The sequence below is a fragment of the Triticum aestivum genome, chromosome 3B (genome assembly GCF_018294505.1).
Source record: "Triticum aestivum cultivar Chinese Spring chromosome 3B, IWGSC CS RefSeq v2.1, whole genome shotgun sequence".
In the NCBI taxonomy this organism is placed as follows: Eukaryota; Viridiplantae; Streptophyta; class Magnoliopsida; order Poales; family Poaceae; genus Triticum; species Triticum aestivum.
Genome location: NC_057801.1, coordinates 833443709 through 833467567, shown reverse-complemented (window position 1 = coordinate 833467567; position 23859 = coordinate 833443709). Strand labels below are relative to the sequence as shown.

Genomic DNA, 23859 nt, shown 5'->3' with positions numbered 1-23859 from the left:
ATACTCATTTTCTCCTCATTCTCTAGTGACCGGTCCACGGAACTTGAGAAGAAGTCCATGACTGGTCCACACAATTTTGTTAGTTTCGTTCATTTTTTTGTTTATGTTTTTCTTTCTTACATTTGTTAATATATCAAAATATTCTAAATTAAATATATTTCAAAAATGTTTCTATCTAAATTTTAAAAAAGTTCACTATGCGTTAAATGTTCATGAATGTAAAAAAAATCACATAATTTTCAGAAATACTCATACCATTTAAAAAATTGTGACATTTAAAGATATTTCACAAAATATGTTCATGATTTTTTAAAAAAAAGTGTAACTTGTAAAAAGAAATCATATCTTTGAAAAACATGCTTCATAAATGTTTTTGGAAACAATTTTGAAAAATGTTCATAAACTATAAAAAAGATCTTTTTTACCATTTAAAAAAAGTTATGGCACTTGACAAATGTTTGCATGTAAATATTAAATGTGTGTTTAAAAATGTTCACTTGTATTTCTAAAATGCCCACTCTTTATTTAAACAAACTAATGTACATTTCACAAATAATCAACATGTATTCGAATAATGTTCAACATGTAATGACAAAAATATTCGACGTGTATATAAAAAATGTTCAAGCTGTATTCAGTAAAAGGTTGACATGTATTTGAAAAAAAATTAAAGAAAAAAAGAAACCAAAATGGAGATACCTAAAAACATAGAAAAGAAAAGGAAAAAAATGCAGAAAACCTCCCTAATATTATTGTGCGTGTTTCATTCCTTTTCTTCAGATACTATGGGAAAGTTGTAGCTGTGTGGCCATGTAGCTACACCTCTTATCTAGGCCACACTCAAACTAATTAGCTGAGCACACCATTGCAATGCTAGCTGACCACCGAGTCCAAGATGCAGCTGACAACCATGAGTGTTTCAGCAGGTACTGAAACCATATATATTCAAGGTGAAGGAGTTATTATAAAGGTCTCACACAAGTGTTCCAAATCAGAGGCCGTCACGCATGTTCATGCCATAACTTGGTAGTACATTCTTTGTGACAGGAAATACAGCGACATGCCCAAATCAAATGTCAAAGAATTCTTGGCATATGAATGTTGGCAAACGATATCGCGACAATACATACTCTTTTCAAACATGATCTCTACTCTATCCAGGCTGTATGAGCAGAAACAGTTCTGCGAAAAGGCAGAGCCGTGCACAATCAACACCAGCAGAAGACATCCCAAAATATAGCGACGGCCCATGCATATAATCAAATCTCTTCCTTTACTGCTGCTGCTTGGTAGCTTCCCATGGTGATTTTTTTTCCCCATCAAAGAGGGCCACATTTTCATTTGAGAAAATGGAGTCTTGAAACAACAAGTAGCAAACCATAACAGAAAGCCTACCAACAATGCTTCCCATGGTGATGGTGTTGCATACCGACAGCTCACTAATCTCTGCAGATGGTATACTTCCACGCCTTGGGCTTCAGTAGACTAGGCCCTGATCAATGATCACAAATGGTGTCACATATAGTAAACATGTAAACTAGCATCAAAGTTGACACTGAAAAAGAATGCACCGAACAAACAGAGAGTATAGGTACAAGGAGTGTTTACTTCCAATTATGGGTGACGGGTTGTAGTACAAGTTATGCTGTTACTGTTATCTTTGATTCCTTCGTGTGTGCTGTTATCCTTGACTCAATATAAACTCTAGTGTAGTGGTAACTATCAAAAAAAAAATCAAGACCCTCCTCATTTAATGATGCATCTATTAGTTAGAACAACTGATCCAGCTCAAGCAGTAGTATATCTAGAGGCTGAATTTGTTGCTGAAATGTGACAAATTAATGTGATATTTCAGCTCGAGGCTGCTTAGACATTGCTGCAGGCATTTAGAGAACCTAAGGACAGTTTCTAGTTCTAACAAAAAATATAATTTGCTAGAAGGATGTCTGAATTTGTTGCTGAATGTGAAAGATTAACAGACAACCAGACTGACATGTGTACGTACCTTCAAGATGGGCATCTAGACATTTCTTCTGGATGCTACTGCTGCTCATACGCTGCTGCAGGCATGTAGGGAGTCTCTTCATACTAGGACAGTTTCCAATGTAAAGAACATGCTTGTGACCCATCTTGTAGGGATGACAGGATTTCACATCCTCCGATCTTGAGTTTCTCCAACAATGATGGCATCTCTCCCGAGTGAGATTCCACTGATCTCAACCCACTGCACTAACAAATGGTAATTTTAATTTCCTTGAGCGACGGGGGAAGATCAAGGATCCCTGTTAAGCTATGACACCCCCGTATGTATATAGATACTAAACATGGAAAGAGAGAATGCTCTGCCCTGGATACAGCTGACGACGATGACGACAACTCTGAATATACAGGTGATCGCCCTTGAAGATCCGATGCTGCTGCCTGTTCCTGCTGCAGCCTCCTACTGAATATGGACCTGAGCTTAGAACAATCAAGAATTTCCATTTTCCTCAGGGATGCCGGGAGTTTGAAGACCTCTACCATGCTTTCACACTGAACTATCTTGAGATGCTCGAGGCTTGGCAGGAGCTGAGTCGAGGATTCTGATGTTGCTGATGGCTCAGCTGCAGGAGCTTGTGCGTATCCAACCAGTTGCTTGCAGTAAGAAATCTCTAGACTCCTCAAGGATACCAAGCCTTGGAACTCTTTCTCTGGCCAGTGGACAAGCGCGGCACAATCATTGATGTACAACCATTCAAGCCGTACAAAACATGCACATAGCTCAGTTACACCCGACTTGAAGCCACTCAAGTGCATAATTGCCATAGGGAAATCATCTGGATTCCATTTTTCCATGGCGTCCACCACTTGTGTCAAACTATTACCAGCCGCCTTCAAGGTTGATTGCGTTTCTTCAAGGTTCTTTAGTTTCAGATTGGTCAATGACGTCATATGTCTAGCTACCCACAGGAACATCTCTTCCTCATTTCCCTCCATGTGTAACACGCTGAGCTTTGGTGATTTAGCTTTTGTTGTCAGCTTTGGACAAAACTCGAAACGGATCTCCTGAAGGCTAGGGAAGGTCCGCTGCCCACATAATGTTGTCATATTTTCACAGTGTATAACAACCAATTGCTCAAGCTGAGGAAACATTAACTTTTCTCGCTTAGATCCTTCGACTGCATGCCAACTCTCGAATCTGCTCAAGCATTTCAATTTCAGAACTTTCAATGCAGGAAATGCTGACCGTGCCATGGTATGATCTCCATCAACCGGTGCTTCCCGTAATGCTGTCAGGATAGAACAGTTCATAATTGTAAGTTTCTCAAGCTTAGGAAATACCATGTGTCCTCTCTGTGTTCCCTCGGTTGCCTCCCATTTCCAAAAGTTGTCCAAGAAATCCAAGTAGAGTTCCTTCAATGCTGGAAATGCTGACCGTGCCATTGTACCATGAGGTTCTCCAAGCAGTGTTGTGTCCCGCAACGCTGTTAACTTTGCACAGCTAACAATAGATAACTTCTCAAGCCGAGGAAACATTATCTCTTGTCCTTGTACCTCGTTACTTGTTTCCCACCATCTGTCCAAACAATGCAGATCTTGAAGTGTAAGCTCCTTCATATTTGGAAAAGTGAAGGTGGTATCACAACCGAATAGCCATTGCAGTTTTTCACACTGGAAAAGTTGGATCTCAACCATGTTTCTCGACATAGCCATCCATGTCGGAAAGGTGGTGCCTCCGTAGGATTCTATCCTTACACCCGGCAGTCCATCATGAGGTTTCAGACTCTTGAGCACTCTAGCATCATCAGCACAACCAACGCTCCATTTTAATGTCAAGCCTCGCAGTTCCTTCTTATTGCCGATATTTGCCGCTTTTGCATCTTCTTCTGTCACATTCTCTAGTTGAGTTAGCTCTAGCTGACCACCAAGGTTTAAATGTTGCAACTCTCCAATGGCACTGCACTTAGAGCCAGTAGGACCTGCTATAAAACATGTAAGTGTCTGCAGGGACACGAGTTTTCGGAGACCACCAGGCATGCTCCTCAACTTCGGACAACAATGGGTGTATAGGTGACAGAGGGCGGTCAAATACTTCATTTGTCTTGGAAGCCGACGAAGTGAGTAGCAACAAGATATGTTCAATGTTTGTAGGCTGTATAAAATGCTTATATCTTCAGGAAGTGATTCGATATAACTTCTTGAGAGATCAAGGTACCTTAGGTGATGCAGATGCTTTGGTTTCAAATGGAATTGTCCGCCCCAATTTAAAAGGAGCCGTAATGCCTTCAAAGAGTTGTATTTTGATAAATGCTGCAACCGAACTCCCATTTCTAGATAACAAGCACACATAAGTGTCTGGATAGCCAAAGATCTTTTCGCCACAGATTCATTCAAAATAGTTTCTGGTTGTCCACAAGACAAAAATAAGTGGCGAGCTGTATCTGGAAGCCACTCAATCTGACATGGTTCCTTAGGTGCAAGAGCACATTCTTTTTCCATTGTAGACAATGCAACATCATGCATAAGATCTTGGATTTTACATGTATGTTTGGGATAATCACCCACCACCGGGCGCGCATATTCATACCGTGAGACTCGGACTTTCTTCACATCCACAAAGAATAACCTTGAGGTCAGCTCATTGAAAATCCATTGGCCAATGGTTTCAGGACTAACTTCTTTTTGGTCCATGATAAAGCCATGTGCGATCCATAGTTGGATCAGTTTGTCCACGTCAATATCGTAATCCTTGGGAAACACAGCACAGAAAGAAAAACATTGCTTCATCTGTGATGACATGTCATTGTAGCTGAGCTTGAGCATCGGTAAAATTCCAGACTCCTCAGTGCAAATGTTGCTTCTTCTCGATATAGCCTTCCATTCTTCTTTGCTGGTCTTTGTACGCAGCATAGAGCCCAGCGCGGCTGCAGCCAAAGGAGAGCCACGACATCTCTTCGCGATCTCACCAACCATATTAACTAGCATGGCCGGCCTTTCTTCTTCCTTCTGCAGACTGAATGCTCTTGACTCGATAATTTCCTCGATAAAGTTATCCTCCAAAGCTGCGAGATTATAGGCTTTAACTGTACCCATTATTTTTGCGACTGCTTCATCACGAGTAGTTGCCAAAACCACACTGCCCTTAGCACCATGTGTAAGGCGGACCTCGAGCTTTTTCCACTTATCGCTCTCTAGGTTCCGTACATCATCCAAGACAAGGAGGTATCTACGCCCACTTAGTACAATTTGGAGGCTATCCAATGGGCCCTTCTTAAAAGGTGCCTTAATTATACTATTTTTAAGATGAAAGTCAACAATTCTTCGAGCCAAGGAATCCACATCAAAGCTGTCAGAGACACAAACCCATATGAGCAACTCGAAATGCTTCTGAGCTTCAGGATCATTGTAAATGAGTTGCGCTAAGGTGGTCTTGCCTAGCCCCCCTATCCCAATGATGGGAACAACTGTGAGATTTGCATTGCTAGCTTGACAAAATAGTGTATCAACAATATTCTTAGTATCTTGGCTTCTCGATCTGCTAATGATTTTCTTTGGATCAGAGATAACAGGATCCATCTGCTGCCAGTGCATGGATATTGGTGCTTGCTGCTGATATTTAAAGTCAAAGGTGTTCATCTCAGCCACAAGGACCTCAATGGCCTGCAAGATTTTGCATAGCTTCTTCTCCATTTTGTCACGGAACGCAAAACGGTTGTGGGTGGCGAAGGATCTTACTGTACAAATGCCGAGCTTGCTGTAGTGCCCATCCTTCTTGGCCTCACGACGGAGCGCCTCGTACTTGAACTCATTAAAAATATCATTCGCCTCGTAGGCCACCGTCTTGACCTCCTGAAGCCAAGCCTTGGCCCCTTCTCTGTGGGACGCGGCATGCTCGGCGTCGGCGATGACGTCCAGGATGGCTTGCAGCTTGCACTTGAGGACCCTGTGCTGCTCCTCCATGCCCTCCATCACCTTGTACTGGTCCAGGAGGTAGCTGGACGCCTTCTCCTTCACAGTGGACAGCAGCGGCCCGACCACCATGGTGGCCACCGGCTCTGCCATTGGAATGCTCAGAGCTCACGGCACACGCGGAACACAGGGAATCCCAGTTGCAGTCCAGGATGGAGAAGAGAACGGTGGTGCGAGCAAGCTAGATGCAGAGATCTTCTGAGAAAAATGGAAGACAGTGCAAGCATTGACTTTCTGGGGGAGAAGTAGTGGTTGCTTCCCTCGATTACCTTCTTCTCCGATTTGGCTGTACTTAATAAAACACTTCCACAGAGGAGTAGTAGCTCAGCACCGGAAATTGTTTTTTGGTTTGACGTAGTATAATAGGGACAGCTATTCTGACTTTGCACATTAACAGCTGGGGCATCTTTATTTCTTACCACAGTATAAACTGATGGTTGTACTTAATGAAATACTCCTTCAGATGAGTCGAGCTTTGATCAGCACTTCTTCAACCAATCACAATTTATCACAAGTCAACTACCCAACCTTGCAACACCTCAGCAATATTTATTCCAGCTGGCTGTACCTCAGCAAGGCATTGTTAATTTCTGGGTTGGCGTATAACAACAGGGACAGCTAACCAAACCTTCTGACATATGTGCATCATCATGCATTGAACAGTTCAAGACATATGTGCAGCCAATGAAACATATTCCAAGCTGCAGCCAAAATTGTTACTCTTGCAAGCATTAAGCCTCAAGCACCCATAGATTCCGAAAATCCTATTTAATTGAAAGACACCGGTGAAATAGCATATAAGAGACAAACTGTAAATACACAGAGAAGAAATCAAATTTTTTTTCAAGAACATAAACAATAACTGGATTCAGAGAACACATTGGAGCACACCAACGAGAGAAACAATGCAATGTTTTAAAGAAATTTTCTTACAATAAGTGTTTCTTCTTTGTTTTATTAGTTCTCTACATTTTGCATTAGCATATCTTTCCTTGTTAGTTCTGTACTGTAAGCAGGAAATAGCTAAAAAAGGGTAGACTCAAATTATGGCATGATCCTTCATAGTCCAGATTATTGGATGAGAAGTATGCTTACAACAAAACAAGAAAGGTTCAGATCCATGGTATGACTGTTATTCAGGTCTTCGAGTCTATTTGGAGAAAGAAGTACCGAAAAAATTACGACGGGATCTGGTCCTATACAACTGAATCCTTCAATATGCTCCACCTGAAACTGAAACACGTCCAGACAAAAAAAGGAGAACATTCAGAGATGACAAATTTATATTTTGTCAGCTAAAAGGAAGCATATCGGGAAACTGCACACTATAGTTGGTCTGACCACCGCAGGCACGACACCTGAGCTCTGAGGTACAACTGTGCTATCCATGGATCAGCCTATCACGATAGTTCGGCTGACCACCGCAGACACGACACCTGAGCTCTGAAGTACAACTGTGCTATCCATGGATCAGCCTACACATTATCGGTTCAACTGCGCTATCCATGGATCAGCCTACACATTATCGGTTCAACTATGCTATCCATCGTCTACACCTGAGCTCCGAGGTCCTCGATTATTATCAATGGATCAGCCTACGCGTTTTCAGTTCATAATAACCAGAAAATTTACTATATGAACACCATTGAGTAAGTGAAGATAACACTCAGAGACCGAAACACCATATCTTGCAGAAATTAGGTGTGACATTCCATAACACAACATGTGCACAAAGTTAGTCTTTTCCTCTCTATTTCGCAAGACGAAAAGGGCAGCTATATACTGTGATCTAATTGGAATACAGTGACTCCGCATGTACTAACCTGAAGATACCAACAGAATCGAAGTAAACAAATCTGTTGACTTAACTATCAGGTTATTAGCCAGGAAATTTCCTGGACCTGGTTGAACAACCAGCACATGATATACTGGACAGAGTCTAGTAGTACAATTCTGCAAGAAACTAGAGTTCAGTAACCTGAATATGACTGCACAGATCTAATTGGACGAAGTATATTAGAGACATTTACCCCGAACCAATCAACCAATCTGTAGGAAGGAAGGAGAGGAATAACGAACCCGGGGGCGGAGCAGGGCAGGGAGGGAGGCCGGAGAGTCAGCCGGCCCTGGATGGGGCCGGTCGAGACAGCATTGTAGATTGTAGTCACGACAGCGGAGGAGGTGAATCCTCGCCACGGTGCACACCGACGGGAGGAGGTCATGGTGGTCGAAGAGGCAGACAGGTGCATCCAGATGCGGGGGCACCGCCGTAGAGCACCTCGGCCCGCCGGTGTGGTTCAGTCAATGTCAGCATGGGATTCCCAGAGCTCAGGATTATTTTCCTCTTTTTTGTGGTTCAGTTCAGTCAATGGCACCGAGCATTCTGAAGCCATCAGATATCCATCGCACACTTGAAAATAGAGGAATCTCTTAAGGGCTGAGGATTCTTGCTAGTGAAAAAACTTAGACGAGGAGAAGAAACAAAAGGTTATTCATAAGTCGAATCAGACTAAAATAATCATCATTGGAAGAAAATATCAGCTGCCAAAAAATAATAAACACCTAATTTTATTACGACATCTTTGGAAACCTAATAATAATATTATGATAGTTCACAAGAGTATATTCCACTTTTTAACCCCTCAATGTGCCATTGTGACAACCTTACCGCATTTAGAAAAAATGATTCTGGGAAGCGGATTTTTTGTGTGGGGCTGTAACCTATTGGGCTGTATATGTGTGAATCTGGCCCACATGGCCCATGTAAACCAGTATATGTATTGTATAGACTAGAGAGGAAGAGAGTTATCCAGAAATTTCCCAAACCCACCACACTTCATGGTATCAGAGCACAGGCGGGAGGCGATGCTGGGTTCTGTAGGTCGCCGGCGGTGAATCGGCAGCGTGGGGCGGAGCTCCGGGCACCCAGGGTGGTTGTTGGCGCGCGTGTGCTGCGCGGGGCACTGGAGGCGGGACCGGCAGCGGTAGAGGCGCGCCTGGAGAGGGCCGGCGAGCGCGGCTGCGTGCGAGCGCGCGGGCTGCCTGCGGAGCGCCTGGAGGGGATTGGAGGCTACAGGCGGCACTGCTCTCTCCCGTGAAGAGGTGCGCGCGCGCGAAGTGCTCCTGGTGCCGCGGGTGCTACTGTGTGTGGCAGAGGGCAGAGGAAGGAGGCGGCTGCGCCAGGGGAGAGGCCAAGTACTGGCTGGTTTGCTGCTTGTGCGGCTGGCTTGCTGCTGCTGGAGAAAGACTGAGAACAGTCTGCAGTTGCTGCTGCTTGCTGTTGGTGCGGCAGAGGGTGCTCTTTGCACTGCTGCTGCTTGTGGCTGCTGTGTGCTGGAACTGCTGTTGTTTGCAGAGGAGAAGGAGGAAGATGCTGTTGTTGCTGCTTGCAAGTGCTGCTGCTGACTCTGTTGCTGCTGGTGGTGTACTACAGTGGAGTTAGCAGAGAAGAGGAGGTAAGAGCTCCTGGATTGATTTGGTGCTGCTGTGTGAGGGCTGCTAGATAGCGTACTGAGGAAGAAGGAAAGTTCTTGCCTGCTGTGATTGAGGCAAGACATGGGAGAAAATCAGGGACTCGAGAAGGCAATTGAAAAATTGGCTGAGCTCCTAACAGCCAAGGTAGGAGCTGCAGCATCTCTAAATAATGCAATTGTTCCTCACATTGAGCCAATTCAGAAAATTGACTTGATGCCAAATGAAATTAAGCTGGAAGGTGTTAAGAATTATTTGAGCTGGTCAAGAAGGGCGCTACTCATCTTGAGGACTAAAGGGCTTGAGGGCTTTGTCAGTGGTGAGGCAGAGGAGCCAGGAGACAAGAAAACTTCAGAATGGAGGACATGGAGCAGTACCAACTCTTTGATAGTGGCATGGTTGTTGAACTCCTTGTCTCCAACCATTGCCGCAACTGTTGAGACTATCTCAACTGCTACTGAGGTATGGAAAACCCTCTCAAAACTGTACTCAGGTGAAGGGAATGTGATGTTAATAGCTGAAACAGAGGAGAGAGTTGGTGAACTCAGACAAGGGGAAAATTCTGTGATGGAGTATGTTGCTGAACTGCAGCGTTTGTGGGCTGATTTAGATCACTATGATCCTCTGGATTTGCCACATGCAGATTGCATAGCAGCTGCTAGAAAATGGATTGAACGCAGACGAGTGATGCAGTTTCTCAAAGGATTGAACTCTGAATTTGAGGCGAGACGTGCTACTTTATTTCATCAACCTACTCTACCTGCCTTAGAGGATGCCATAGCAGCAATGGCACAGGAGGAGGTCCGATTAAAGTTGATGAAGAACAATACAACGACTCCATCTCATCCAGCCTTCATAGCAACCGACTATAAGAGCAGAGAGTGCTTCAACTGCGGTGAGAAGGGTCATTTGATTCGTTCTTGCACGGCTCCACGTAGGAACATGCGTGGAAGGGGGAGAGGATATAACCGAGGTGGATTAAGGAGAGGCCGAGGCCGGGGATACTCTGGTGGTCAAAGGGCAAATGTGGCAGTCTCAGAAGAAGGATCCTCACTCGCAACCCAAGAAGAATCAAAGAAAAGAACAGAAAGCACAGGTGATAAGGATCATGAGGATTTTAGTTACAGCAACTTTGCTCACTTTGTATCTACAGATGAAGGTAATTGTGCTCATGCATCTATTCTCTCACAAAGATCACATCCTGATTGGATATTAGATTCGGGGGCATCAAAGCATGTTGCCGGCACATCAATGGAATTTGAGTCATATATTCCATATCCACCCACATGTAAGGAGACTATCCAAACTGCTGATGGCACCTCACAACCCATTAAAGGCATTGGCACAATACAATGCACACCATCTATTAAACTTTCATCTGTTTTGCATGTTCCTGCCTTTCCAGTCAATCTTATGTCAATGAGTGCTTTGGTTGACGATGTGGATTGTCGAGTAATAGTTGACCGCTATTTATGTCTAATTCAGGAGAGGCAAACGGGGAAGAGGCTTGGGACTGGAACCAGGCGTAATGGGCTATGGTACATGGATCGCGAGGTGCCAAATAATGCGGTGTCTACGATGTTAGAAACAATGATGGGAGAAAAGGAAACAAAGGTAATGTTTCACCATTGTAGAATGGGACATATGTCTTTTGAGAAGATGAGTAAAGTCTTTCCCGATGTAATGTGTGGGGTGGATAAGAACAAGCTTGTGTGTGATGCATGTGAGTTTGCTAAACACACAAGGACATCTTATGTGAGTAAGGGTCTTAGGAGTATTTCCCCTTTTATGCTTGTTCACTCAGATGTGTGGACATGTCCTGTTATCTCTCTAAGTGGAATGAAGTACTTTGTTACATTCATTGATTGCTATACTCGTATGACATGGGTGTATCTTATGAAGCATAAGGATGAGGTTTTTAAATGCTTTCAGTATTTCTATGCTTATGTGAAAAATCAGTTCAATACACAAATACAGATGATCAGGACAGATAATGGGACAGAGTATGTGAATAAGGAGTTTGTCACATTCCTATCAAGTCAAGGTATATTGCACCAAACATCTTGTCCGGGTACACCACCTCAAAACGGAGTAGCTGAGAGGAAGAATCGCCATATTTTGGAGGTTGCTCGGTCACTAATGTATACAATGAACGTGCCAAAATTCTTGTGGAGTGAGGCTGTAATGACAGCTACATTCCTCATCAACCGGATGCCGTCAAGGGTGATTGGAATGAAGTCGCCATGTGAGATGTTACTAGGTGAGAACAAATTCTTAGTTCCTCCTAAGGTATTTGGATGCACCTGCTTTGTCCGGGATCATAGACCCTCAGTGGGAAAACTGGATCCACGAGCAGTAAAGTGCATCTTCATAGGTTACCCATCTGGTCAGAAGGGATACAAGTGTTGGAGTCCCAGCGAGCGGAGAACATTTGTGAGCATGGATGTGACATTCAGGGAGTCTGAACCGTTTTATGGAGAAAAAATGGATCTCAGCTCGTTATTTGACTTCGACTCTCCTAGCATGAGTGGTGCTAGTCGAGAGGGCGGGAGTGAACCACCAAGGACAAATGAAGATGAACCACCAAGAGTTGTGGTTAGTTCAATTCCATGTCATGCAAGGGAAGAGAGATGGAGAAAGCCAAATGAGGAAGAAAATCTAAGGGTGTATACCAGGAGGCAACCTATGACTGAAGAGAAATGGAGAAAGCCAAATGAGGAAGAAAATTTAAGGGTCTATACCAGGAGGCAACTACAAGATGAGCAGCAACAACAACAATCTCCAATAGCAAGTGACACACATGTGCAGGGGGAGCAACAGGCTCCAACAAGTGTTAAAATTGTTGAATTGTCTGATGGTGAGACATGTGCCACTCCAACTCCATCTAATGTAAACGATTCAATGAACTTGCCTATTGCCTGGAGGAAAGGAACCCGAGTTGGAGCTGGAAAACCTCCAGAGAGGTATGGTTTTGAGCATGACATAGCTAATTACGTATCATATACATCTCTGTCTCCGAGATACAAAGCATTCATTGCATCATTGCAATCTGTGGTGACTCCAAGAGATTGGAAAATGGCAAAGCAGGATCCAAAGTGGTACGAGGCAATGTTGGAGGAAATGAGAGCACTTGAAAAGAACAAGACATGGGATATTGTACCTCTTCCAGCAGGAAAACGACCGGTTAGCTGTAAATGGGTGTATACTGTGAAGCAGACTCCTGAAGGAAGGGTAGAAAGATACAAGGCAAGGTTAGTGGCTAGGGGCTATAGTCAGACATACGGGATTGATTATGATGAGACTTTTGCACCTGTCGCAAAGATGGGCACAGCGAGAACCTTAATTTCTTGTGCCACTAACTTTGGTTGGGCTTTGCATCAGTTAGATGTAAAGAATGCATTCCTACATGGTGATTTACATGAGGAAGTTTACATGGAGATTCCACCTGGTTTCTCAAAGCCCGAGACATCAAGAAAGGTATGCAAGTTAAGGAAGTCTTTGTATGGCCTCAAACAGTCTCCACGAGCATGGTTTGATAGATTCAGACGTGCTGTGTGCAATATGGGATATAAACAGTGCAATGGGGATCATACAGTATTCTACCGACACTCAAATTGTCAGATTACAATCCTTGCGGTGTATGTGGATGATATTATAATCACCGGAGATGATGATGTGGAAATATCACGACTGAAGAAGAGCCTGAGCAAGGAGTTTGAGGTAAAGGATTTAGGCCAACTGAAGTACTTTCTTGGTATAGAAATTGCTAGATCCCCTAAAGGAATTGTTCTGTCACAACGGAAGTATGCTCTCGACTTGCTTAGTGATACAGGCATGCTTGGGTGTAGGCCTGCTTCAACACCTATTGACCAGAATCATAAGTTATGTGCTGAATCTGGGGAACCAGTGGATAAGGAGAAGTACCAGAGACTTGTTGGAAAGCTCATCTACCTATGTCATACACGACCCGATATCTCATATGCAGTGAGTGTGGTGAGCAGATACATGCATGATCCTAGGAGTGGACACTTAGAGGCTGTCTATCGAATCCTCCGATATCTGAAGGGTAATCCAGGAAGGGGGCTATGGTTTAAGAAGAATGGGCATCTTAATATAGATGGATACTGTGATGCAGACTGGGGAAGTTGTTTGGATGACAGAAGATCAACTTCTGGTTATTGTGTGTTTGTTGGGGGAAACTTGGTGTCATGGCGAAGTAAGAAGCAGCCAGTGGTGTCCAAATCAACAGCTGAAGCTGAATATAGAGCTATTTCACAAGGCTTGAGTGAGATGTTATGGGTAAGAAATCTTCTCTCTGAGTTAAAGGTAATAAGGAAGGATCCCCTAAGGTTATGGTGTGATAATAAATCAGCTATCAGCATTGCTAATAATCCAGTTCAGCATGACAGAACCAAGCATGTCGAGATAGACCGCTTCTTCATCAAGGAGAAGTTAGATGATGGCATAATCAGGATAAGTTATGTGAGCTCTAGAGAACAAGTGGCTGATTGTTTAACTAAGGGTTTAAGTGTCAAGGAGTGTAATTCTGCGTGTGACAAGATGGGAATGATAGATATCTATCACCCATCTTGAGGGGGAGTGTTGGGCTGTATATGTGTGAATCTGGCCCACATGGCCCATGTAAACCAGTATATGTATTGTATAGACTAGAGAGGAAGAGAGTTATCCAGAAATTTCCCAAACCCACCACACTTCATAACCTTACGCTAGAAGCCCAAAGTCCTTGCCAATATTTCATAGGTGAGCAACTTAATTGAATGATACGCTTGTCATGGCCAAATATCAAGGAGGAAACCACTGACAAACAGCACATCGGAGGAGGGGGGCGGAGGTGGAGCTCGGCCGGCCGCCCCCAGCCATGGGTCGTCATAGGAGGCGCGTGCCAGAGTTCGACAAAAGACCAGTGACATTCTCACAAATTTCTCTTAGCAAAACAGAAATCATGTAGCATCCCAGCAAATGGGATATCTCTTGTAACAGAGATGATGACATGATGGATGCCTGGACGATGCAGAAAAGAAAATAATTAGGCTGTGATGAAATTGAGCAAATACTACTAATATTACTCCCTGCATTTGGTTGAGAATTTCAAATATTTTGCCTACTTTCATCGCAATTAATGATAATATGTACATTTTTTCTGAGAACGTTGTTCAAGCACCTTTTCTCTTTCAGAAAGTAAGACAATAGCTGTACACGTCATGCAGGAATCAATTGCAAGGCTAGCTGGGGGTAAATCCTGGACCAGCAAGTCCAAGATAAAGGAGTTGCATATATACTGAGAATTAAGTACTACGTACTACATAGCACACAAATATGAACGTTCCAGGCCAGTTCTCTACATACTTGCTCTGACTGAAACAATACTGAAGGAGACGTATAACGTCATCGCAAACTTATTTAGAACAAGAAATGCAGAGACATACCTAAACCAAGTGTCACGGAATTCTTGCCATAGAGCGTGAAATACTCCAACTTTATTCAGACATGAGCTCTACTCTACCTAGGTTGTGTGTGAGGAAACAGTTCCACCATGCACAACCGACACCAGAAGATAACTCAAAATATATGTATGGGGCATCACCATCTCCTGCTGCTGCTTGGTAGCTTCACATGGTGATGGTGTCACACACATGTCGACAGCTCAACTAACCTCTACAGAGGCCATTTATCCATGTCTTGGGCTTCGACAGAATAGGTCCTGGTCACAAATGATGCCACGAGAAAATTTGTAAGTACTAATGTAGCATCAAAGTTTACACTGAAATTAAAGTGTGTTCTGGAGGAACAAAGGATTTACATGAGAAGGACATCTGCTCTGATTTTGGGTTTTGCAGTACTTATTACCATTCATATCTAACTACTCAATTAAATGATACTCACTTGTACATGCCTTCGCAACGCGTGTTTGCTGTAACATGGAAAAATTGAGACACGATTTTTTTAATGAGGTATCTCACTAGCTGGAGCAATAAATCCAGCTCTAGCAGTAGCGGACTAGCGGTAGTATATCTGGAAGGAATTAAGAAAAAAAGGGATATATCTGGAAGCAAGGGATGTCTGAATTTATTGCTTAAATGCAGCAGCTAAAATAGATAAGGACACTAACCTTGATGATGGGCATCTAGAGTTATCCCCTCGAGGCTACCTAAGCGTTGCTGCAGGCAAGCAGGGAGCCTCTTCATACCCGGACAGTCGTAGACCTTGAGCATTCTGAGAGACGGGTATGCTCGTGGGCCATCCGGTAGGGATGACAGGGTCTCACAGAGCCCGATGGAGAGGCTCTCCAGCGACGGGAACTCTCCCGAGTGAGATTCCACTGACCTCAACCCACTGCACCGATAGACGCTTACGTGCTTGAGGGACGGGGGAAGATCAAGGCCCCCTGTTAATCCGTCGCACCCCCGTATATCTATCTCTTCTAAGCATGGGAGCACCTCCGAATATACAGGTGGTGAGCCTTGAACAATGGCCGATGCTGATGGCTGTCCCTGCTGTGGCATCCTGCTGCTGAATATGGACCTGAGCTTCGCGCAATCGCGAATCGTCATCTTCCTCAGGGACGCGGGGAGTCTGAAGACCTCTACCATGCTCGTACAGCCATATATCTTGAGAGACTCCAGGCGTGGCAGGAGCTGACTCGAGGATTCTGATGTTGTTGTTGATGGCTCGGCTGCGTATCCAACCAGTTGTCCGCAGGACATAATGTTTAGACTCCTCAAGGATAGCAAGCTTTGGAACTCTTTCTCTGGCCAGTGGACAAGTGCGGCACAATCATTGATGCACAAGCGTTGGAGCTGTACAAAGCATGCACATAGCTTGGTTATGCCTGACTTAAAGCCAATTAACTCCATGTCTGCCAGAGGGAAATCGTGACGGTTCCATTTCTCCATGGCACTCATCGCTTGTCTCAAACTAATATCAGCCGCTGCTGCCGAGGTTGTTTCCGAGCCTTCACAGTTCTGCAGCTTCAGATTGGTCAGTGAAGTCACATGTCTAGCTATCCACAGGAACATCTCTTCCTCACTGCCCTGCATCTCTAAAACACGTAGCTTTGGTGATTCAGCTTTTATTGTCAGCTTTGGACAAACCTTTTGTTGTCCCGATGATGCTTTGATCATTCCACAGTGTGCAACATACAACTCCTCAAGCTGAGGAAACATTATCTCTGCTCCTTGAGGTCCTTCGACTGCATCCCATCTCTCAAAGCTCCTCAAGTATCTCAATTCGAGAACCTTCAATGTAGGAAATGCTGAGCGTGCCATTCTACCGTGAGATTCTCCAAGCAGTGTTGCTGGCAATGTTGTCAGCTTTGCACAGTCAAGAATATGCAACTTCTCAAGCTGAGGAAATATTACCTCTTTTCCTTGTTCCTTGTTACTTGATTCCCACCATCCCTCCAAACATTCCAGACCTCGAAGTGTAAACTCCTTCAGATTTGGAAAACTGAAGGATGCACCAGAACTGAATAGCCATTGTAGGTTTTTACAATAGGAGAGATGGATTTCAACCATGTTTCGCGACATAGCCATCCATGTTGGAAATGTGGTGCCTCCGTAGGATTCTATCCTTAGAGACTGCAGGCCATGATGAGGCTTGACACACTCGAGCACCCTTGCATCATCCCTAGAACCAACAGTCCATTTTAATGTCAGTTCTCGGAGTTCCTTCTTCTTTCCAAGATTTGCTGCTTTTGCATCTTCTTCTGTCACATTCTCTAGCTGTTTTAGCTCTAGCTGACCACCAAGATTTAAATGCTGCAACTCTCCAACATTGCTGCACTTAGAGCCAGTACGGCCTGCTACAAAACACGTAAGCGTCTGTAGGGACATGAGTTTCCGGAGGTCACCAGGCATGCTCCTCATCTTTGGACAACCATGAGTGTAGAGGTGACGGAGAGCAGTCATATACTTCATTTGTCTTGGAAACCGACGCAGTTCTTGACAGCCAGAGATTTTCAATGTTTGCAGGTTATATAGAATGCTTATATCTTCAGGAAGTGCTTCAAAATCACTTCTTGAGAGATCAAGGTACCTTAGGTGATGAAGATGCTTTGATTTGAAGGGGAATGGACTTCTCCGCGTATGGAGCTGTAATGCCTTCAAAGTGCTATATTTTGATAAATGCTGCAGTGGGTATTCCATATAACTATCACACAGGAGTGTCTGAATAGCTGGAGATTTTCTTGCCAGAGAACCATTCAAAACAATTTCTGGTTTTTCACAAGACAAAAGTAAGTGGCGAGCTGTATCTGGAAGCCACTCAATCCGATTTGGTTCCTTGGGTGCAAAACCACATTCATTCTCCATTGTAGACAGCGCAACATCATGCATAAGATCATGGATTTTACATGTACGTTTGTAATAACTACCCCCCACCATGCGTTCATAGGATGTGGCTTTTAATTGCTTCACATCCACAAAGAATGAACTTGAGGCCAACTCGCTGAAAATCCGGTTGCCAATGGTTTCAGGACTAACTTCTTTGTGGTCCTGGATGAAGCCATGTGCTATCCATAGTTGGATCAGTTTGTCTACATCAATCTCGTAATCCTTGGGGAAAACAGCACAGAAAGCAAAGCATTGCTTCATTTGTGATGACAAGTCATTGTAGCTGAGCTTGAGTATTGGTAAAATTCCAGACTCCTCGGTGCAAATGTTGCTTCTGCTTGATATAGCCTTCCATTCTTCTTCACTTGTCTTTGTACGCAGCACAGAGCCCAGCGCTGTTGCGGCCAAAGGAGAGCCACGGCATCTCTTCACGATCTCATCAACCATATTAACTAGCACAGCAAGCCTTTCTTCTTCCTTCTGCAAACTGAATGCTCTTGTCTCGATAATTTCCTTTATGAAGTTATCCTCCAAAGCTGCGAGATTATAGGGTTTAACTGTACCCATTATTTTTGCGACTCCTTCATCACGAGTAGTTGTCAGAACCACACTGCCGTTGGCACCATGTGTAAGGCGGTCCTTGAGCTTTTCCCACTTATCACTTTCTCGGTTCCAGACGTCATCCAATACAAGGAGGTACCTATGCCCGCTTAGTACGTCTTGAAGACTATCCAGTGGGCTTTTCTTGGAAGCTGCTGCTTCAACTACATCTTTTTCTAGATGAAATGCAACTATTCTTTTAGCCAGGGAATCCACATCAAAGCTGTCAGAGACACAAACCCAGATCAGCAACTCGAAATGCTTCTGAATTTCAGGTTCATTGTAAATTAGCTGCGCCAAGGTGGTCTTGCCTAGGCCCCCTACTCCAGCGATGGGAATGACCGAGAGATCCGCATTGTTGGCTTGACCAAGTAATGTACCAACAATATTCTTAGTGTCTCGGCTTCTCGATCTGCTGATGATTTTCTTCGGATCGAAGATAACATGGTCCATCTGCCTCCACCGCATGGACTCTGGTGCTTGCTGCTGATACTTAAACCCAAAGGCGTTCATCTCAGCCACAAGGACTTCGATGGCCTGCACAATCCTGCACAGCTTCTTCCCCATCCTGTCGCGGAACGTAAAACGGTTGTGGGTGGTGAGGAGCTTTACTGCATTGAAGCCGAGCTCGCCATAGTGCCCGTTCTTCCTGGCCTCGCGGCGGAGCGCCTCGTAGTTGAACTCGTCGAAGAGCCCGTTAGCCTCGTAGGCCACCCTCTTGACCTCCTCGAGCCAAGCCTTGGCCCCTTCTCTGTGGGACGCGGTCTGCTCGGCGTCATCAATGACGTCCAAGATGGCCGGCAGCTTGCGCTTGAGCACCCTGTGCTGCTCCTCCATGCCCTCCATCACCTTGTACTGGTCAAGCAGGTAGCTGGACACCTTGTCCTTCACGACTGAGAGCAATGGCCCGACCACCATGGTGGCCACGAGCTCTGCCATCGGAGCTCGCAGCACACAACTGCAGTCCACGGCGGAGAAGAAAATGGTGGTGTGAGATCCCTGATCCACTGGAATACTCTATTGCATATCTTGATCGCCTGGGTCTGCAAAACATATGTACTCAAAGTAAGATTACCAGGATGTTACTATAAATGATGCATTAATAGCAACACTCTGAATGTAGCAGATTTACTGCCTGTGGATTAAAAGGCTGCATTCAGCTCAAAACCCTGGGTTATCCAGCAAAGTAGAACTGCAAGTGAAAGGGGGATCATATGTAACATGCTATTGTAACACATAGGAAAATATCATGGTGCTCGAACATCTCCGAAGGTAGTTCCTGGGCGTAAATGCCACATAACAACCAGTGCAGCAAGCAATGCCTTACCTGGTGCCTCGCTACAGCTAGCAGTTTGTATCCCTACAGGCATGTGAACAGAACGATGATACCGACACTTGTCTAGTTCTCTGATGGTTCTATACTCTGCATTAACTGCTTTCAGTTCAACATACAAACGAACAGCATACTCCTGGGACACATGTACCTTCTCTGATGTAACAGAGTAACTGTGACACATAGGCAAACAGGGAATAGCATAACACTTGAGGTAGTAAAATTCGAGGATATTCATAGTGAACATACTCCTGGGGCATTAATGCCATGGAACCACATGAACTGCAGCAAGCAATGAAATATGTGGTGGTGCCTCATAGCACTTAGCAGTTTGTATCCCTGCAGTTTCTATGTGAACAGAGTGGATGGTACTACTTCTCTGATGGTCCTAGGCCTTTGCACATTAAGGAGGTGTTTGGTTCGTGAGCAGTGGCGCAAACGCAAACGTAATCAAATTACACCGCACTGTAAGCGGTATGGGCGAAAATCAAACTCTGTTTGGTTCTATGAACTGTAACGTTAACTGATTCCAGCAGATTTCTAGCGGTGGCCGACAGCGGCGCTCCTGTGCATGTGCGTGCTCCAATCAGTAGGTTAGATACAGGGCTAGGACTGGGCGTGCTGGCCGGCCGGTGGCCCAGTCTATTAGGGGTGGACGCGGTCCGGGCCGGTCCGGTCCCTGACCGAGCCCTGCTTTGGACCGGCCGCGGCCGGTCCGGTCCGGACCGGACCGAAGTGGCTGGCGGTTCATATTTTCAGGACCGGACCGGCTGCAGCAAAGCTCGGTCAAGACCGAGAGGACCGACTGGGCCGACTGAATTTGTATCCTGGGAGTGCGCTGGGAGGATTTTTGGCTCTGTTTAGCCACTGTTTAGTCATCCTTTTATATTTTGTAAAGCAAATGGACCAAGAATACAGCATATATGAGACTAATTTTGAACATTTAGAATGCTTGTTTCAAAAGAGGATGGAATCGACAATAAATAAGCAAGTTATGCTATAGATTTACCATGACAAGCTGAAGAATGGATGAAAGATGATGTAAGAAAATTTTGGAATTCAGTACTAACTGCTAACAGTGGTGTATTCAACACTCAATAGATCAGTACGAACTGCTAACAATTCAGTACTAATTGTTGAAAATTTTGGCACTGAATACCTCGGTCAGAGATGGGATAATGCAGAGGAGAGGACAGAGGAGATCGAACAGGTGCAGGGGAGACGGCGTGCAGGTGCAGGCACATCCTCCCCCTCCTCCAGCTTCGTGGTCATCTCTTATCGACAGCAGCGAGCCGGCGAGGAGGTGGTCGACGGCGGACAGGTGGAGACGGCGGCGGTCGACCCTCAACTCGACGGCAGGCAGCTGCACGCGCTGCGCTTCCTCCTCTTCTCCTCTTTCCCTCCAGTACTGCGGCTTCGTGGTCTACGGCGAGGTGGTTGACGACGGCAGCACCAGGAGGTGGTCGACGACGGAAGCCGGCGGAGGCGGCGCTCGACCGCTCGGGGTCGGGGGAGGGGAATGGACGGGGTTGCGTACTTGAACTCTCTGCTTTGCCTTTATTGCCGTCTGCGCTAGGCTCTATATGGTTTTTTTTTTGACGCACTGGGCTCTATATGGGTTGCTGTGGGCTGTGGCCTGTGAGCTGGGCTAAATGTCGCGGTCCGAACGAGCGGACCGAGCTTTGACCGGACCGGACCGAGAAAATTTCGGTCCATTTTCTAGGGACCGGACCGATGACTTTTTTCAGCGGGCCTGGACCGAGCCGGCCTGCACCGAGCGGGCCGCGAGCCGGACCGAAGGACCGGACCGTTTCGTCCACCCTGACAGTCTATGCAGCCGACGTGCGGCCGTGGTTGGGAGCATCGGCTCCGGCGATGTACGCCATGTACATGTGTAGGTTCCCGGTGGTCGGCGGCTCGCCGACGGCCATCAAGGTGCACAGGCGGCGGCGCCTTAGGTGGAGGAGACTGCGAGGAAGACGAGGTGCACCGGCGGCTCGCCGGCGGCCATCAAGGTGCACAGGCGGCGGCGCCTTAGGTGGAGGAGACTGCGAGGAAGATGCGGTGCACCGGCGGCTGCGCCTGGGCGGAAGAGACCGCGAGGAAGACGACATCGTGGGAAGAGGCTTCGTGCGGGAAAGAGACGGTTTCCGATACAGGAAATTTCGGGCGTAATCAGATTTGTACTACGTCTCGACCGAACCAAACACATTTGGACGGGATGTGATACCAGCGTAATAAGGTTACGTTACAAAATCCCAAAACAAACACATCCTAAGTGGTTTCAGTTCAACGGAAAATAGAACAGCATACTGCACATTTCCTTGCATTTGTAAACACTCAAAACCCCGGCTCTACAGAAAACATACAAGCTATTATTTCATTTCCTGCATTTAGAGGCTGCATTTAGCTCAAAATCCGGGGTTATATAGCGAAATAGAAATGCAAACGAAAGGGAGATCATGTAACAACATGGTAACTGTAAGACTAAGTCTGTAACAGATAGGCCAATGGCATGGTTTCAGAACAGTTTCAGATTCAGAGCACTGTGCTTGCACAAGTTGAGATCACGCAATTGCGTCGTGTGAATAAGAAGAAGCTGTGTGAGGCTCAGAATCCCATAGCAACTAGAACAAAATGTTACTACAAATTCATCTAAATCTCGAAGGTAGAAGATGTCATTAAATGGCCACAGCTTTCAGTGGCTAATTGGAAGCAAAGTCATCCTATCAGTGGCTAATCTGCTATGAGAGCTTCTGAAGAAGAATGAAAGCAGAGGCTCGTACCTTGGTAATGGGGTCGGGGAGGCTCCCGCCGCGCCCGGCGGCGCTGCCTTGTGGTTGGCCCAGCGCCCGGCTCGCCGACAAGCTCCAGGGGCTAGGTGAGGTCCGGGCGTCGAGAAGGTCGGAGAGACTCGCTCTGCACTGGCGCCGCCGCGCTCCGATTTGTTCGGCGGCCGCCGGCAGCACGGCATAGCACGGGCTAGGGGACACTGATTCTTGGAAGGGGATTTTTGTCTGGGAAGCACCATATCCATCCACGTGTACTACCAAGCAAAAAGGAATCTTATTTTAGCCGATGTTTGCCGGGGGATAAGAGATCTCGACATGATCATAGAGCAACTTTAGCAAACCCCGCATCCTACCAGCCTGCAGAACACGTTTGCAGTTCGCAGAAAAAATGATTTTGTGGGCCGATGCGGACAGCCTAAATGGATATTTGTGGAATAATTTTTTTATGGGTTGGCTTTGTGGGTCTGCTCTTGCACCGCTGCATCCCGCATCCCGCCAGTCCGCAAATATCAATACCACATCATAATTATCAATACCAACAGAATACAAAGTCATTCACATTACAAATAATTATTCAAATCACCGAATACAAATATAAATAATGCAATACAAAACTTGTCCTGAATATACAAATACAAATGAATGGAAAAATGAGTTTGTTACTGTCCAGCCCTTTGCCCATGGTACTCAGTGAGATCCTCCTGAAGCTGAAAGTGGGTGTTTGCATTTTTAATCTCCTTGTATGTTTGAAGAAAAGCTCTAATGCGGTTAGGGTCTCTAGCTGGTTTGACACGGCTACCCACATTGTCGTAGAAGAACTCCAAGTTCATGTCTCTCTCATCTTCAAGAATCATATTGTGAAGGATAACACAACATGTCATGATGTTTTTCAAGGTCCGCTTGTCCCAAAAAACGAGGAGGACCACGAACAATGGCAAACCTAGATTGCAAAACCCCGAATGCTCTTTCAATGTCTTTTCGGGCTGCCTCTTGCATCCTTGCGAATTCACATTGTTTTTTAATGTTGGGCTCTTTGATGCTCTTGACAAATGTGCACCAAGGAGGGTATATACCATCTGCAAGATAGTACCCTTTTATGAATTCATGCCCATTGATAGTGTAGTTGCAAGCAGGAGCATCACCACTAGCAAGCCTAGCAAACAAATGAGACCGTTGCAACACATTGGTATCATTAAGAGTGCCCGTCATACCAAAGAAGCAATGACAAATTCATAAATCCTCGGATGTTATGGCCTCTAGCACAATTGTTGCATCACGAGACTTGACAAAATACATCCCTACCATGTCTTCGGGCAATTTTTCCAAGTCCAATGCATACAATCAATGCTACCTAGCATGCCAG

At 45.3% G+C, this 23859-nt stretch overlaps 3 protein-coding genes across 6 annotated transcripts; 1 reads left to right on the top strand and 2 right to left on the bottom strand.

Moving 5' to 3' along the window:
- Positions 1–760: 760 nt before the first annotated feature.
- Positions 761–7166, bottom strand: LOC123072764 (putative disease resistance protein RGA4). The gene is made up of 3 exons (XM_044496401.1): positions 7045–7166; positions 2006–6713; positions 761–1492 (listed from the first exon to the last, which is right to left on the bottom strand). Exon 2 carries the CDS (start codon positions 6040–6042, stop codon positions 2230–2232), a length of 3813 nt encoding a protein of 1270 aa, XP_044352336.1. The 5' UTR covers positions 6043–6713; positions 7045–7166; the 3' UTR covers positions 761–1492; positions 2006–2229.
- Positions 7167–9447: 2281 nt separating this feature from the next.
- On the top strand, positions 9448–11024 carry LOC123072763 (uncharacterized). 2 transcript variants are annotated; one of them, XM_044496400.1, is made up of 2 exons: positions 9448–10579; positions 10906–11024. In XM_044496400.1, the coding sequence occupies exons 1-2, from the start codon at positions 9505–9507 to the stop codon at positions 10947–10949; spliced, it is 1119 nt and encodes a 372-aa protein (XP_044352335.1). In that variant the 5' UTR covers positions 9448–9504; the 3' UTR covers positions 10950–11024. The 2 variants fall into 2 exon arrangements, with proteins under 2 accessions (XP_044352335.1, XP_044352334.1); XM_044496399.1 differs by having other exon boundaries at positions 9448–10708; positions 10906–11005.
- Positions 11025–14149: 3125 nt separating this feature from the next.
- LOC123072761 (putative disease resistance protein RGA4) lies at positions 14150–22700 on the bottom strand. Of its 3 annotated transcripts, XR_006435385.1 has the most exons (4): positions 20864–21270; positions 15551–19414; positions 14868–15142; positions 14150–14442 (listed from the first exon to the last, which is right to left on the bottom strand). XR_006435385.1 is itself a non-coding variant. In XM_044496398.1 (3 exons), exons 2-3 carry the CDS (start codon positions 19308–19310, stop codon positions 15090–15092), a joined length of 3813 nt encoding a protein of 1270 aa, XP_044352333.1. In that variant the 5' UTR covers positions 19311–19414; positions 22491–22700; the 3' UTR covers positions 14669–15089. The 3 variants fall into 3 exon arrangements, 2 of the variants coding, with proteins under 2 accessions (XP_044352333.1, XP_044352332.1); XM_044496398.1 differs by lacking the exons at positions 14150–14442; positions 20864–21270 and adding an exon at positions 22491–22700 and having other exon boundaries at positions 14669–15142; XM_044496397.1 differs by lacking the exon at positions 14150–14442 and having other exon boundaries at positions 14669–15142.
- Between the last annotated feature and the right edge of the window lie 1159 nt (positions 22701–23859).

What these genes read in the sequence shown, in the direction of transcription:
- LOC123072761 (XM_044496398.1), bottom strand. Translation starts at nt 19,310, where the DNA reads ATGGCAGAGCTCGTGGCCACCATGGTGGTCGGGCCATTGCTCTCAGTC. An exon ending in TCTAGATGCCCATCATCAAG is followed by an intron (nt 15,143 to 15,550) that starts GTTAGTGTCCTT and finishes ATTTGTGACCAG; the next exon opens with GACCTATTCTGTCGAAGCCC.
- LOC123072763 (XM_044496399.1), top strand. Translation starts at nt 9,505, where the DNA reads ATGGGAGAAAATCAGGGACTCGAGAAGGCAATTGAAAAATTGGCTGAG.
- LOC123072764 (XM_044496401.1), bottom strand. Translation starts at nt 6,042, where the DNA reads ATGGCAGAGCCGGTGGCCACCATGGTGGTCGGGCCGCTGCTGTCCACT.